This window comes from Mobula hypostoma, chromosome 6 (assembly GCF_963921235.1).
Source record: "Mobula hypostoma chromosome 6, sMobHyp1.1, whole genome shotgun sequence".
Taxonomy (NCBI): Eukaryota; Metazoa; Chordata; class Chondrichthyes; order Myliobatiformes; family Myliobatidae; genus Mobula; species Mobula hypostoma.
This window is the reverse complement of record NC_086102.1, coordinates 127,502,644-127,517,755: the sequence shown is the minus strand read 5'-3', so window position 1 is coordinate 127,517,755 and position 15,112 is coordinate 127,502,644. Positions and strand designations below refer to the sequence as shown.

Below are 15,112 nucleotides of genomic sequence, written 5' to 3'. Positions count from 1 at the left end.
TGTTGACCTTTCATGGTGGAGAAACATCAGTTTGGGTCCTGGATACTGGGTCTCACTCTGTGGATATTGAGTATTTCCTTCAGGAAGAAAGATACTTATTGTAACCCTTCCTTGTAACTACCTGCAGCATTTTCAGTGTACAGAAGGAAGATCAAGAATGGATAGATAGGTAATATAATTTTCAAATGGTTTGTGTCTGAATATGATGACGTTAACCTCCAAAATTTCTCTTTCTTCTCTTCTACCCCCCTCCCCTCTCATGCCACTCCTCCCCTCCACCCTCACACTACCCACATCATTGATTATTTGCCTCCATCGACCACCCCTACCCCTATTTCTGTCTGCAGTGAGGAATCCAGGCAAATGTCTGTCACAGACCAACTCAACTTACACCTTCACTACCTGCAGAATTCTTCATCCTACTGACATTGTTCAAGTCTCAGCAAGGTGAGTTGTTAGTCCGCTATGTCCTATTTTCTTTTGGAGCTGTTGGGTCCAATACTCATTCTTTTGGTGTTGTGTGTTCTTGACACTGAATGAAAAAGGGAACTATTACCTGAATTGTGTTTATAAAATTATGCCACTGATTCCATCCACTAGGCCTCTGCTGGCTCTTCAGAAGAATTATTCCAATTAATCCTTACACCTGAGAAAAGTTAGCATAGGAATTACAAAGGAGATGAATAATTTTTCAGCCTGAATAATTTTGGTTTTTCAAGTCCCTATCTCATTGGGGTATAAGGCCCACCGGCTACCCTCACCTAGTTTAGCCTATGTGTCAAAGTAGTTTACTGGGGTGTGCCCTCTGTCACATGCAAGCAGCTCTTTCGAGCCATAGGTGAGAGCTGAGTGTACACTGCCATGTTCTTTTGATTGACTGTAAATAAATGAAATCAGCGCAGGCACCTTGTGTAGATAATAGACTGCCTTCATACAATTTTCGATGATTGCATCCTCCAAATCTTCACTTTCACTGCAACATTCAAGATGATTGTCAATATTTTCAAATTCTTCATGGTGTCTAACTTGTTGAAGTAGTAAAATTGTTTATTTTCACTCCCAGCCATTTCTGGCATCTTCAAACCTGAATGCTTGAAACTGCAGTAAGCAGTAAGCAAAACAGTTCTGAATTGTCTTGCTGCTTATTTCTTGCCAACTATCGATGACAAAAATCATAGCTTTTCAAACAGAAGCACACACAACAGAAGCTATTTAAAAACTGCTCTGAGTGTAGTCTAGTATCCATGTCTGATGCTAGTTAGAAACTGTTCGCCAATAATCTCCTGTCCCAGTTAAGTGGCATAATGTTCCAATTAAACAAAGGACATTGCAGCTATTTTCTCAATTTGTTTTTTTAAGAGTGCCCCAAGTAAGTGGCTGCCCCTATTATCCAATGGCCCAATGAACTGGAATCCACTGTGTATCAGCGCTCTTGCTTTGTCCTTGGGTCACTGTTCCATACTGGGACTTGAGCAGTTCAAGGTGGGGCCACCATTGCCTTTCTTGGGCAATGAATGCTGAGCTTGTCAGCAAAGTTCACGTATTCAGAAGGTATTTCATGAAATGCTCTGATACTACAACTTGTGTTCTTTTAGTAACTGCACGTGACAGTGCCATAGAGATATCCTAGTGGGTAGTTTAAGTAAAAATAGTTTTATGAGGCACTTGACAATGAAAGTAAGTTAGATTTCTCTCTTTGTTCTTTGTTTTAGTGTCATGTATGCTCCGGTGCCAAATACAGGGGGTTCATCCACGAATATGATCTCCAGTCCAAGCACCCCCATTGTTCCTTGCCGGCCAAGCATTGATGAATCCTTCACAAAAAGAAGAGAGTCAACTACTACTCTGAGCAGCACTAGCAGCTTGACAAAGCTCTTGCAAGATCGTGGAATCTCTGCTGGTGTTTATCGTTGCCCTCTGCTGAAAATCCCACCTGTGGTTCCCCCTAAGATGTTACCTATACCCCGTACCCCACCAAACTCCCCCTGCCGCTCCCCATGCCTATCGCCGTTGCCCTTTGACACACAAGGAGCCATTGAGAACTTCCTTGCCTCACGCCCTGCGGAGACGCTGCTCCATGAAATCTACTGCCTGAAGCCTGGTCGGGTCTGTGCCGATTCTGCGCCCGCCAGTCTGAACCTGGTCAAGAAGTTGAAAAGAATGGGAATTGCACAGGCTGTTGCCCCTCGGAATACCCCAGAGTGTGACGACAGCCAGGAAGGAAAGGTTAAGAAGCACCAACAGGAATCGGCAGTGTACATGGGGACTGGCAGCAGTCTGCTAGGTGTCTTGAGGCGAAACCAGAGTGTCCCCAGTGTGCTCTGTGGGCTTGGCATGCCAATACCAAAGATGGGCACTTTTGATGAGAAGACTGAAACCAATTTGGTTTTACCTGCAAAGAAGTGACCCATCTGAATTCTATTCCCACTAACCCCCCCCCACAACTCTCCATCCCTCATTACTCAGTCCCCCAACCCAGTCCTAAGTAGTTTTAACTGGAAGGCAGGTGTTTTGGTTGAGAAGCTCCTGAAAGTCTGAAGGTGGTAAGTGCAAGTGAACAAAGGAAGTTGAGCTGTTGAAAAGATTAAATGATTTTGAGGTGAGAGTGTCAGTCAAGTGAACTGATTGGTGATGAAATGAAGAAGGAAGTGCGGCGACATAAAATATTTGAACATTCTGAGGATTTGTAATGAAAGATAGTAATGAAGAAAGCGATGTTTATACAAGGGCTGAACCAGCAGCTTGACACTAATGAGCAAGATGAGCAGCATTTCTCAACTCTTGCGCTTGGGAAATATCACGCGAAGCACAACAAAAAGCATTAAAGCACACCCTTGAATGTTTGATTTGTACTAAGCTGTAGCGAAATCACCACCCTTTCCTTATGGAAGTGCTACCCTTTGTTTATGATTCAAGTACTCTTTGGCCTTGGCAGCCCCACAGCAAACCTTGCTGTATTTGTTTATTATCAAATGCTCAAACTGCCTCACCTCCTTTTCAGCATGCATGCATTTTAAAATCCAAGTATCTTAAGGTCTTATTTCTTAAACATTTTTAAAGCATTCACACTGTAACCCATTATCAGTGAACACAAGTGGTAAGTTACTTTTCTTCCAAAGCCAATACACCAGGTACTATTATTGTACTGTAACCCATCACATTACCCCAATTAAATTCTATTGGGACTTTCTAGAACACTGCTTAATCAGGTTCTTCACTTTTTAGCATAAACATAGGATTATTTGATCCTCAAAGTTTGGCATAAGCCCTTTTGACATGAATGCAATCAATTAAAAACTCAGCACAATATGTTGGAATTGGAGAGCTGTACTGATCAAAAGCATTAGGTGTGCTTTACTGTGAAACTGGTTAACTCCCTATGATAACTATTTTTATTGCAACCTGACCTTGACAATGGAGACTGAAGTGGGTGGGTTCAGTTTAAGTCTGTGAATATTGATTGGTGATATTGAACAAGTTGTGGGTGATGGTGTGGTGGGGGGGGCAGGTTTTCAGAATTGGTGCTTCAATACTATCATATTACTACTTCATATAAGTTATAAAGATTTATTTTGCTCTATGTACTAATATCAAGCTATATTATATTTGGTTGAGTTTAGTTTTGACCTGCTTTACCCAAAAACAACAGGTGAAATCATGGTCACTAGGAGTAGAATTTGAGTTGACAATGTTTGGTTAATGTTTTTTTTACCCTCTCCATTTTCTTCCACCTACTCTCCCCACCCCGCCCCCTTCATTGTCCCTTTGGTCTGTGAGTTAGTCTGGGGAGAAAAACGAGGCATGACTTGGTGGAGCTAAATATTCCATCTCTTGGCTATTTGAGGTATAACATAAAGGGACTGGAATTGACAAAAAAAATAGAAAATACAGATGGGGGTTCACCATAGCCAAAACAGCATGGTCTTTCATTCAGTGTTGTAGAATGAAGTGAAAGACAGCGCTAGCAAATCTTCCAGTCTAAATATGGTGTCTGGTTTAATAGTTTACAAATGTCAAGACTCCAGATTTTTGAAGTTATTAATGGTGTAGTATGGATATTTTATTTATTTCAAAAACTTTTTTTAAAAGGAAGGATCATTGTCATATTTGATTGTTGTTATACATCCAGAATCTCTGACCCAGACACTTGTCATGCTATAGGTTTGGGAAAGCTTGTGGACCGTCAGTTTTGGGGTTGCCGGTTCTGATTGGACAGAGTCCTCCAGGAGATTCACCATGTAACTATAACCAGTCTGCTCCTGTGCTCCAGCCTTTGGTTGGTTGTCCACTTTCACATATTCTCGACCCAATCAGTAAAATGGACATTGGCAGTCAAGAATCACTAAATTCTGTAACAATCTAACATTTTTTTCATTTCCATATTTTGAATATCAAGAACATGAATGTATAGAAAAATTAAGAATAATGTTTTACCTATGAAATTAATATTTAATTCCACAAAGTCACCATGATCCTGGAGGGTGGACACAGGCACGACTTTTGTTTTCAATCAAGTAGTAATTTTGTCTATGTTTAATGCTACTTGCAAAGCCATGAATTTAAAATTCAGCTATATACTCTTTCCAAAGCAAAGTAATCTTTCAGAGTGTAGTGGGCAAGAACTATTTGGTTGCAAACCTCATAGTAAGATGCTGTTGGGATGAAATGTCAGCATAAAGGGAAAATGTCCTGGGTTGATGGCAGTCCTTGGAAGATGATGTCTTTAAAAGCTGTCACGTCTTTAGAGTACACGGGTTGCATGTCATACTGCTAGGATCCTGCCAGCTCACAGCCAAAGTGGCAGAATCGCACTAATCTTCACTTCGGGCATGGTTTTGCACTTTAAAGAAAAAATGCACTTGTTTTTAAAAAAGCAAACCTATTTGTAATTCTAAAACAAAATCTAATTGTAAAGTAGGGGAATCTAAAGCAACCTAAAACAAAATTTGTAGAATAATCTTTAAAACTTCAGTTATTATGGTTTTAAATATAGTTTCCAGATGCGTAATAAACTCAAGAAGTTTAATCCGCTAAATTAATCAGGAGTGTATTCCGCCCAGTTACCTACAGTTGAACATGTATGGCATAATCCCAAAAACCTTGGACCATCTGCCATTGTACATTTGTGGAGGTCACAGAGGTGAAACATGCTATTATTGAAATCTGGGTAATGGCAGTGATCGGTGAATAAGTCCTTTGGGAATCTCACAATGACGACTGCTGATCACGTCCGGAGAGTGGAGGGGCACCAAACCACACATTAGGAAAGATATAACCCAAATTTTCTATCTTATTGGACTTTTCACACCCCCCACCCTGCATGTAAATGGAGTTTGATTCCAGTACTAAGACCCCTATATTCTGAGGTGAGTTATATTTCAGTTACCTATATGCATTTCCTGTGGATTTGCATTTAAAAAGGGAATTGTGCTCAGTCATTTCCACAAATCGGTATAGAGCAAATATGACTAAGCCTGGCAAGGTATCATTCTATACTGAGTATAAAGCAGCCTGTGAATCTGGAGCAGGACAGTGAATTCTAATTGGCCAGTAATCGAAATTCATGCTGCTTTGAGTTACCAAGGTTTGTATATACTGTACTGTATTTAGGCTAGTAGGGGATCAGAGAGAATTTGCTTTCTTGTCTAATTGAAATATTGTTTAAGAATGTATATTGACCATTTAAATCCATCCTGCAAGAGAAAAGTGGAAGTGCATATTTTTTGTTCAGACAGTGTATTTTAAGCTCTAACCATGAATCAACCTGTGTTCTGCTGCCTTGTCACTGGGTGAGAACATGCCCTTTTCTCGCTGTCTGCTTAGAATTTAGAGGGGGATTCATAGAAACCCACCGAGTTTACTTGGTATCTGCTGTTGCTTCTACTTGCTTACATGTTTTGTTTATATTAAATATTTATTTTAAAGCAGGGTGAGTTTTGGCTGATATTCTAATTATATGGCTCTGGGGTTGTCCTAATAGTTAGCCCTGTCTGACCACAGCCCAGCTCAAAATGAATAGGTCCTGAATGGGTCCCTGCAATGCACAATATTACTGGTTAGTGCTTGCTGATTCTGTGTAGTCCCCTGCCAATGGCTTGATTGCATGTCTATAGAAAGTCTCTGGGAAATTCTTGCACTATTTTTTTTATATATAGGAGGAGAGATTTCTTTAATCCATTCAGTGAATAGTTTTACTAGTTACTGCACACAGTTGCTATAGCTGGTATGTGGTGTAGTCCTCCTTACAGTGTGTTTACGTGTAGCAGTGGTCCGGCGACTGAGCTACTTGCCACCTAGCTGATAGGTTTCTTGGCTTTAGATTTACTTTCTAGAACTACCCTGAGAAGACAAATGCAGTTGTTTTCTCCAAATGTCATTTGTTATGCAATATTTGATATTTATTGTAATAATTAATATAACTGCAAAATACATGGCATTCTGAGTCACTTCAACTCATAAATAAACTTTTTAAATTTAATTTTTGCCTTTTGAACTGTCCACTTGATATCAGTTGCAGTCCAAAAGTGTGCACTGGTTGGGTTGGGTTGTCATGTCACACACAAGGTGGTCACGGTCCAGTGTCCCTGTTAGTGAAGCTGGGTTGCATGGGGGAAAATACACCATTTCTCAATGCACCCCTCGTGTGGAGTAGCAAGGTGCTGCAACTCCCATCTGATGCTCTTGCAGGTAAAAGCATAGGCATGACACAACCCAGTTTGCTCAAACAGCAGACTTGTTTGTGGCTGTAGACTGTGTATAATCCTATGTGACTATCACCAGGCAACCATTTAGCACAAGTTTGCTCTTGCAACATTAGTTACAAGTAATGACTCCAGCGATCAAGTGGCCTGATGACATGTCTTTGCATTGTGGCATATTTTGTGATAAGTTTATTGTCATATGCAGAAATACGATGAGATTCAGGTACAATGAAAAACTTGCTTGCAACAGCATCATAATAGGCATGTAGATACAGACAACACACAATAAAACTTGCACATACAAGACAGTAAAGACTGGGGAAAAAGGACCTTGCGAGAAAAAAGACATAAGTTAGACGTAAGTTCAAGGTAGTGCAAGAGGTGATGTGTAGTGTTCCACTACTGAGGTAGGTTTGGGTTATACAGCTCAGTTCAAAAACCTAATGGTTGTAGGAAAATAGGGGGTGTGGAACTATAGGCTCCTCTACCTCCTACCCAATGATAGCAGTGAGAAGAGGGCCAGCATCTTGTGTTCCTGTGCATTGGAACTGCTGTACTAGGCCATGATGCAAACACTCATGACACTTTCAACAGTTAGTCCGTATCGTGATGTAGTTTTACTTTTTAAGATCATACTTAAGTTTAAACTTGACGCTGTGAGGGGTTTTCATTGATGCCAGTGTATTTCTCATTCCGGGATTGACAGCACAATCAAATTGCGTTTCCATTTTCTGTACCTGATGGAAGCAGGAACGCTGAGGATGTAAACTGGAGCATGGTTACAGGGTGGGTTGTTCAAACCATCCCACAGAACTGTAGACGGTATGGGACCTCACTATCCATAATGGTGTTGCATGGAAAAAGGCATTGGGTTTGGCATTAAGTGAGTCATTTTGTATGCCTGGCAAGGACAGGCATTCCTTGGTAAAGCAGCCACCATAACTACTCCTCCCACTCAAGTCCCCCCCATTCCACTCCCCATCCCACTCCCCATCCCATTTGATGGAAGATATCAAGTATGATGTTGTAGGAATAACAGAGACATGGCTGCAAGAGGACCAGGGCTGGGAAATGAATATTCAAGGGTATACGTCCTATCGAAAGGACTGACAGGTGGGCAGAGGGGGTGGGGTGGCTCTGTTGGTGAGGAATGAAATTCAGTCCCTTACGAGGGACGACATAGAATCAGGAGATGTAGAGTCAGTAGGGATAGAACTGAGAAATTGTAAGGGCAAAAAGACTCTAATGGGAGTTATCTACAGGCCACCAAACAGTAGCCTGGATATAGGGTGCAAGTTGAATCAAGAGTTAAAATTGGCATGTCACAAAGGTAATGCTACGGTTATGGCGGATTTTAACATCCAGGTAGACTGGAAAAGTCAGTTTGTTACTGGACCCCAAGAAAGGGAGTTTGTGGAGTGCCTCCAAGATGGATTCTTAGATCAGCTTGTACTGGAACCTACCAGGGAGAAGGCAATTCTGGATTTAGTGTTGTGTAATGAACCGGATTTGATAAGGGAACTCGAGGTAAAGGAGCCATTAGGAGGTAGTGACCATAATATGATAAGTTTTAAACCACAATTTGAGAGGGAGAAGGGAAAATCGGAAGTGTCAGTATTGCAGTTAAACAAAGGGGCCTATGGAGCCATGAGGGAGGAGCTGGCCAAAGTTGACTGGAAAGATACCCTAGCAGGGATGACAGTGGAACAACAATGTCAGGTATTTCTGGGAATAATACAGAAGGTGCAGGATCAGTTCATTCCAAAGAGGAAGAAAGATTCTAAGGGGAGTAAGGGGCGACCGTGTCCGACATGGGAAGTCAAGGATGATATAAAAATAAAAGAGAACAAGTATGATATAGCAAAGATGAGCGGGAAGCCAGAGGATTGGGAAACTTTTAAAGAGCAACAGAGGATAACTAAAAAGGCAATACGGGGAGGAAAGATGAGATACGAAGGCAAGCTAGCCAAGAATATAAGGGAGGATAGTAAAAGCTTCTTTAGGTACGTGAAGAGGAAAAAATTAGTTAAGACCAAAGTTAAGCCCTTGAAGACAGAAACGGGTGAATTTATTATGGCGAACAAGGAAATGGCAGGCGAGTTGAACAGGTACTTTGGATCTGTCTTCACTAGGGAAGACACAAATAATCTCCGAGATGTAATAGGGGCCAGAGGACCTAGGGTAATGGAGGAACTGCAGGAGATTTACATTAGGCAGAAAATGGTGTTGGATAGACTGGTGGGACTGAGGGCTGATAAATCCCCAGGACCTGATAGTCTGCACCCCAGGATACTTAAGGAGGTGGCTCTAGAAATCGTGGATGCATTGGTAATTATTTTCCAATGTTCTATAGATTCAGGAACAGTTCCTGAGGACTGGAGGGTAGCTAATGTTATCCCACTTTTTAAGAAAGAAGGGAGAGAGAAAACAGGGAATTATAGACCAGTTAGCCTGACATCAGTGGTGGGGAAGGTGCTGGAGTCAATTATAAAGGTTGAAATAGCGGCACATTTGGATAGCAGTAACAGGGTCGGTCCAAGTCAGCATGGATTTACAAAGGGGAAATCATGCTTGACTAATCTTCTGGAATTTTTTGAGGATGTAACTATGAGAATGGACAAGGGAGAGCCAGTGGATGTAGTGTACCTGGACTTTCAGAAAGCCTTTGATAAGGTCCCACATAGGAGATTAGTGGGCAAAATTAGAGCAAATGGTATTGGGGGTAGGGTACTGACATGGATAGAAAATTGGTTGGCAGATAGGAAACAGAGTAGGGATTAATGGGTCCCTTTCTGAATGGCAGGCGGTGATTAGTGGGGTACTGCAAGGCTCGGTGTTGGGACCGCAGCTATTTACAATATACATTAATGATTTAGATGAAGGGATTAAAAGTAACAGTAGCAAATTTGCAGATGCCACAAAGCTGGGTGGCAGTGTGAAATGTGGAGGATGTTGAGAAAATGCAGGATGACTTGGACAGGTTGAGTGAGTGGGCAGGTGCATGGCAGATGCAGTTTAATGTGGATAAATGTGAGATTATCCACTTTGGTGGCAAGAACAGGAAGGCAGATTACTATCTGAATGGTGTCAAGTTAGGAAAAGGGGAAGTACAACGAGATCTAGGTGTCCTTGTTCATCAGTCACTGAAAGTAAGCATGCAGGTACAGTAGGCAGTTAAGAAAGCTAATGGCATGTTGGCCTTCATAACAAGGGGAGTTGAGTATAGGAGCAAAGAGGTCCTTCTGCAGTTGTACAAGGCCCTGGTGAGACCACACCTGGAGTATTGTGTACAGTTTTGGTCTCCAAGTTTGAGGAAGGACGTCCTTGCTATTGAGGGAGTGCAGCGGAGGTTCACGAGGTTAATTCCGGGGATGACAGGACTGTCATATGTTGAAAGATTGGAGTGACTGGGCTTGTATATACTGGAATTTAGAAGGATGAGAGGGGATCTGATTGAAACATATAAGATTATTAAGGGATTGGACACGCTAGAGGCAGGAAACATGTTTCCGATGTTGGGGGAGTCCAGAACCGGAGGCCACAATTTGAGAATAAGGGGTAGGCCATTTAGAACGGAGTTGAGAAAAAAACTTTTTCACACAGAGAGTTGTGGATCTGGAATGCTCTGCCTCAGAAGGCAGTGGAGGCCAATTCTTTGGATGCTTTCAAGGAAGAGTTAGATAGAGCTCTTAATGATAGCGGAGTCAAGGGATATGGGGAGAAGGCAGGAACGGGGGACTGATTGTAGATGATCAGCCATGATCACAGTGAATGGCGGTGCTGGCTCGAAGGGCCGAATGGCCTACTCCTGCACCTATTGTCTATATCAAGGCCTGAAAACATGTACCACTGGATTCAAGGGCAGTTCCTCTCTACCCTGTTATAACTGAATGGACCACTTGCCGATAAGATGAATTCATGACCTCACATTCTACCTGACCACCTTACGTGCACTATATGTGATTGTGCGTTCTGTTATTGTTATTCCCTTCATTGCACTGATGTGATGAAATGGTTTCTATAAACGGCATCCATGGCAGTTTTTTTTCACCATCACTCGGTATATGTGACAATAATAACAAGCAGCGGGTCGCGGCGCTGAATAGAAAAACTATTGGAAGTATTTGTTCCCACCCCACCCTCTAACGAACAGCGCTTTGCCTATTTCTGAGTCCCGGCTTAACGCAAAATGTTCTGCAGATCAAACAGTAAAGTATCGAGAGAGCTGCAGACAGACCCGATGATTTGAGTGGCTTTGAGAACAGCTCTGTAAATACTGACTTAGCGCCGGGTGACACAGATAATCAATAACGACCCGCTGTATCCAGTGACCTCTCACCCCGCCTCCCGGGAAGTAACCATTAACTGATTAGAAATTTCTCGTTTGAAAATATTCTTAAAGTTCAATGGTTGAAGTATGTTAGCGACTCCTAGCAACAGGAGCTAGCAAAAGAATAGCTCATTCTGACGAAGGGTGGTGACAGCGGAAGCCTTTATGACCCTCGACCGAGGTATGCCTGTTTGTTTCATGGTACCCAGTAACCAAGGGTCCAAGAAGCTTTCCACAGTCGCCCCGGCAACCGTTCTCGTCTTTTGGACACGTATTCCACCACCTCCTCCCTTTCACCCCTACAGACACAGAGAAAGAAAGACACACACACACACTCACATTTACACTTCGTGCGGCGGAAATGGAGAGAGGAGTCGTCCAGCTGCTGACCATCTGATCCTCGATGCTCCCTCTGCAAGGTCAGTGCTCCTTTCCACTGGGCAACTGGGATCCAGACGCTTAACTGCGTCAGGGGGGTAAACTGAAGAAATAAAAAGGAGAAAAATAACAACTCTTAATGGGAGGAAATCCGGGAAGTGCACAAATTTAACTCGAAACTGTGACCTCTGCAGGAAATCGCCCACCTCCTGCGTAAAGTGATCCAGTGAATCACCTTTTATCGCCAGAGATTTTTTGGGGAAAGAACTAACTCCTTACATTTAGATCTGGACGAACCTTAATCCTTTGGCTTACTTCAGCCTACCATTTACAACAATACTTTGCATTGATGTAGCAGTTTAATGTGGGAGGCCATTCCAAGGGAAGAAAGCCACGTATAATGTAAGGAGCCACGTGAAGGTATTAGATGACCTTTTTAGAGGTAGACGACTTTATTTCAATGCACGTCTTAAAAGGGGCAGTGAGGAATTTAGGGAGGAAATGTCAATGCTTGTGGGGGGCGGCGGGTTAGTAAATGAAAAGAATTATAATCCAAAACAAAATTGCAGGTGTAGGAAGTCCTAAAATAAAAACCCTAGAAACATTCAGCATGTCAGGCTGATACCACTTCTTCCAACATGCTCCGAGGAAGAATCTTCAGCCTGAAACTTTATCTATGCTTTCCACTGTGAGGAGTAGAATTGGCAACGTGCAAAAATAAAGGTGAGGCAGAGGTGTAGAGGCAATCTCGGGAGAAGGAGGGCTGCAGTTGGTTACCGAGATAGCGGGTGCAAATCTGTGGAGGGATTTGAATACAAGGTTGGTAATTTTCAAACGGCACCATTGCTGTATCAGTAACCAATGCAGATTGATAAGTACAGGTCAGTAGAGGCAAATGGGCTGGACTTGGCACAAGTGAGGATGCAGCCTGTAGTTTCATTGTATTTGAGGCAGAGATTTGATTGGTAAGGGGGCGAAGAGCTATGGGGAGGAGGTGGAAGAACGGGGTTTTAAAAATTGCCCATGAATGAATAGCAGAGCAAACACCACATTCAAAGCTGCAGAAAGTCTGGTTAACCCTCAGATCTTCCCAGGAGAGGGGAAGAGAGTGTTGCTAGGTTGGGAGGAAAGATTGAAATGGTCAGGGTGCTGAGGTCGGAGGCGAGAGAAAATCCAGTTTGGCTCACTGCTCTGCAGAGTTTGCTTGTCTCTGTGCTGGATTGAGGCAGTGGCCTGCAGCTAGTGGACTTCTGGATCAACTGCAGTGAGTGTTGTTTTATGAACTTAGTTCCGAATGCATTTGCTTGCTTTTATTGTTTACACAACTTGTCTCTCTCTCTCTCTCTCTCTCCCCCCCCTCCCCCTCTCCCTCCCTCCCTCCCCACACTGGGTGTTTGACGGTCTTCTTTGGATTTTAATGGGTTCTGTTGGGTTTCTTTGTTTCGTGGCTGCCTGTAAGGAGACAAATCTCAAGGTTGTATAAAGTTACATACTTGGATAATAAATGTACTTTGAACTTTGAAGCAGCTGTATCTTTGTCTTTCCTTAGAAGGAGACCACAAAAACAAGTCATCAAGTCCCCTCTCACTGTCTGCACCAATTTTTACACAAATCCAACTCCAAATCCACATATACCTATGAATTTCACCCAGATCAGATTCTTGCACTCATGTACACATTGGGGCCAATTTACAGTGGCCAATTAACCTACCAGCCCATGCATCTTTGGGATACCGGAGTAACTGGGTGCTGTGGCTTAGAAAAGAAGAGAAGTAAAGAGAACTGCAGTAGTTATAGGGGATTCCATAGTTGGAGGAATAAAGATGAGATTCTGTGGACATGATACAGACCACAGGCTGGTGTGTTCCCTCCCAGGTGCCATAGCAGGACCACCAGGGTAGTAATCTCTGGATTGCTGCCTGTGACACGTCTGTAAGGGTAAAAATAGGAGCATTTGGCAGATAAATTTGTGGCTGAGGAACTGGTGTAGGGGGCAGGGGTTCAGATTTCTGGATCATTGGGATCTCTTCTGGGGAAGGTACCATCTGTACAAAGGGGACCGGTTACACCTGAACCCGAGGGGGGCCAATATCCTTGCAGGCGGGTTTGCTAGAGCTGTTCGGAAGGGTTTAAACTAATTTGGCAGGGGTATAGGAACTGATAGGGTGGAGGATGAGGTAGTTGGTTTACAGACAGGCAGCGTGTAGTGAGACTATTAGCAGGGAGAAGTTGATGGTAGGGCAAAATTGCAGTCAAAATGAGTTGCAGTGTAAAAAGGACAAAATCAAAAAGGATGACGAATACAGGACTATAAGTGTTATACAGGTATTTGAATGCACACAGTACACGGAATAAGATGGATAACCTTATAGCACAGAAATTGGCAGATATGTGGGCATCACTATGTTGTGGCTGAAAGAAAATTATAGGTGGAAGCTTAACATCCAAGGATAAACATTGTCTCAAAAGGATAGGCACAGGGGATAGGGTGGCTCTGTTGTTAGTAAATGAAATCAAATCATGAAAAAGAGGAGACACAAGACCAGAAAGTGTAGAATCCTTGTTTGTAATGCTAAGAAACTGCAAGGGTAAAAACCTTGATAGGTGTTGTATACCGGCCTATGAACAGACGCAAAATGTGGGCTATAAATTACAACAGGGGCAATGTTATGTCAGTCATGGGGGGTTTCCATATGCAGGTAGTTTGGGAAAATCAGGTTGGTGCTGAATCCCAAGAGACAGAGTTTGTAGAATGCCTACAAGATGGCTTTTTAGAGAAGCTTGTGTTTGGGTGTTGTGCAGTGAACCTGAATTGATAAGAGAGTCTAAGGTAAAGATACCCAAGAATTCAAAAGAGAGATGAGAGTCAATATCAGATTTGTGGAAAATTCTGCTAGAGAGGTTGTCACAGGAGACAAGAAAATGGCGGACAAATTGAATAAGTATTTTGCATCAGTCGCACTGTGAAAGCCACTTGCAGTATGTCAGAAGTTCGAGTGTGTCAGGGAGCAGAAGTGAGTGAAGTTGCCATTACTAGGGAAAAGGTGCTTGGGGAAACTGAAAGGTCTGAAGGTAGATAAATCACCTGGACCAGATGGTTGGCACCCCAGGGTTCTGAAAGAGGTGAATGAAGAGAATGTGGAGGTGTGGTTGTATGAACAAAGTCACTGGAGAGAAGTACTGGTAGACATGAAACAGTTTCTTTATTGGGCAAAATGAGACACAGCAGGCATCATATGGATGAAGGGTCTTGGCCCAAAACGTCAACTGTGCTTCTTCCTATGGATACTATCTGGCCTGTTGCGTTCCACCAGCATTTTGTGTGTGTTGCTTGAATTTCCAGCATCTGCAGATTTCCTCAAGTTTGAGGCATCATATGGAGCTCCTTTTATAGCAAGAGGTCTGCTTGACCCAACACTACACGACATGTTATGTGCTAAAGATCAAAGGACAATACTGTATTTACAATGCTTCCTTTGAACTGCACACAAACTTTACAGCTCCCCCTACACGCCCACACCACAGACACCTGAATGCATTTTAATCAGCATTGTCTGGTCTTCCCATTAACTGTGATTCACGGCTAGGAACCCGTTGTTCAGAGCTGCACTTCAAATTTAATCTACAGTCTGTATTCTTATTTAAAATTTGGTGGCTGTAGTCAGTGCTGAAGTTATTTACTATATGTTCTAAGCCCCCCAGA

General features: G+C 42.7%; 2 protein-coding genes across 7 annotated transcripts in view; both read left to right on the top strand.

The window, feature by feature from the left end:
* LOC134348378 (trafficking kinesin-binding protein 2-like) overlaps positions 1–6,467 on the top strand; it is a 106,933-nt gene extending 100,466 nt beyond the window's left edge. For 5 of the 6 annotated variants that reach the window (XM_063051647.1, XM_063051651.1, XM_063051648.1 and 2 more), the window contains 2 exons: positions 348–447; positions 1,713–6,467. In XM_063051647.1, coding sequence (XP_062907717.1) covers positions 348–447; positions 1,713–2,406 — 794 coding nt within the window. In that variant the 3' untranslated portion in view covers positions 2,407–6,467. The remainder of the gene's footprint in view (positions 1–347; positions 448–1,712) is intronic. The other variant, XM_063051652.1, reaches the window with a different exon arrangement.
* Positions 6,468–11,196: 4,729 nt separating this feature from the next.
* LOC134348379 (flagellum-associated coiled-coil domain-containing protein 1-like) overlaps positions 11,197–15,112 on the top strand; it is a 55,629-nt gene continuing 51,713 nt past the window's right edge. The window contains exon 1 of the mRNA XM_063051653.1: positions 11,197–11,450. Within this exon, the coding sequence (XP_062907723.1) occupies positions 11,197–11,450 (254 nt within the window). The remainder of the gene's footprint in view (positions 11,451–15,112) is intronic.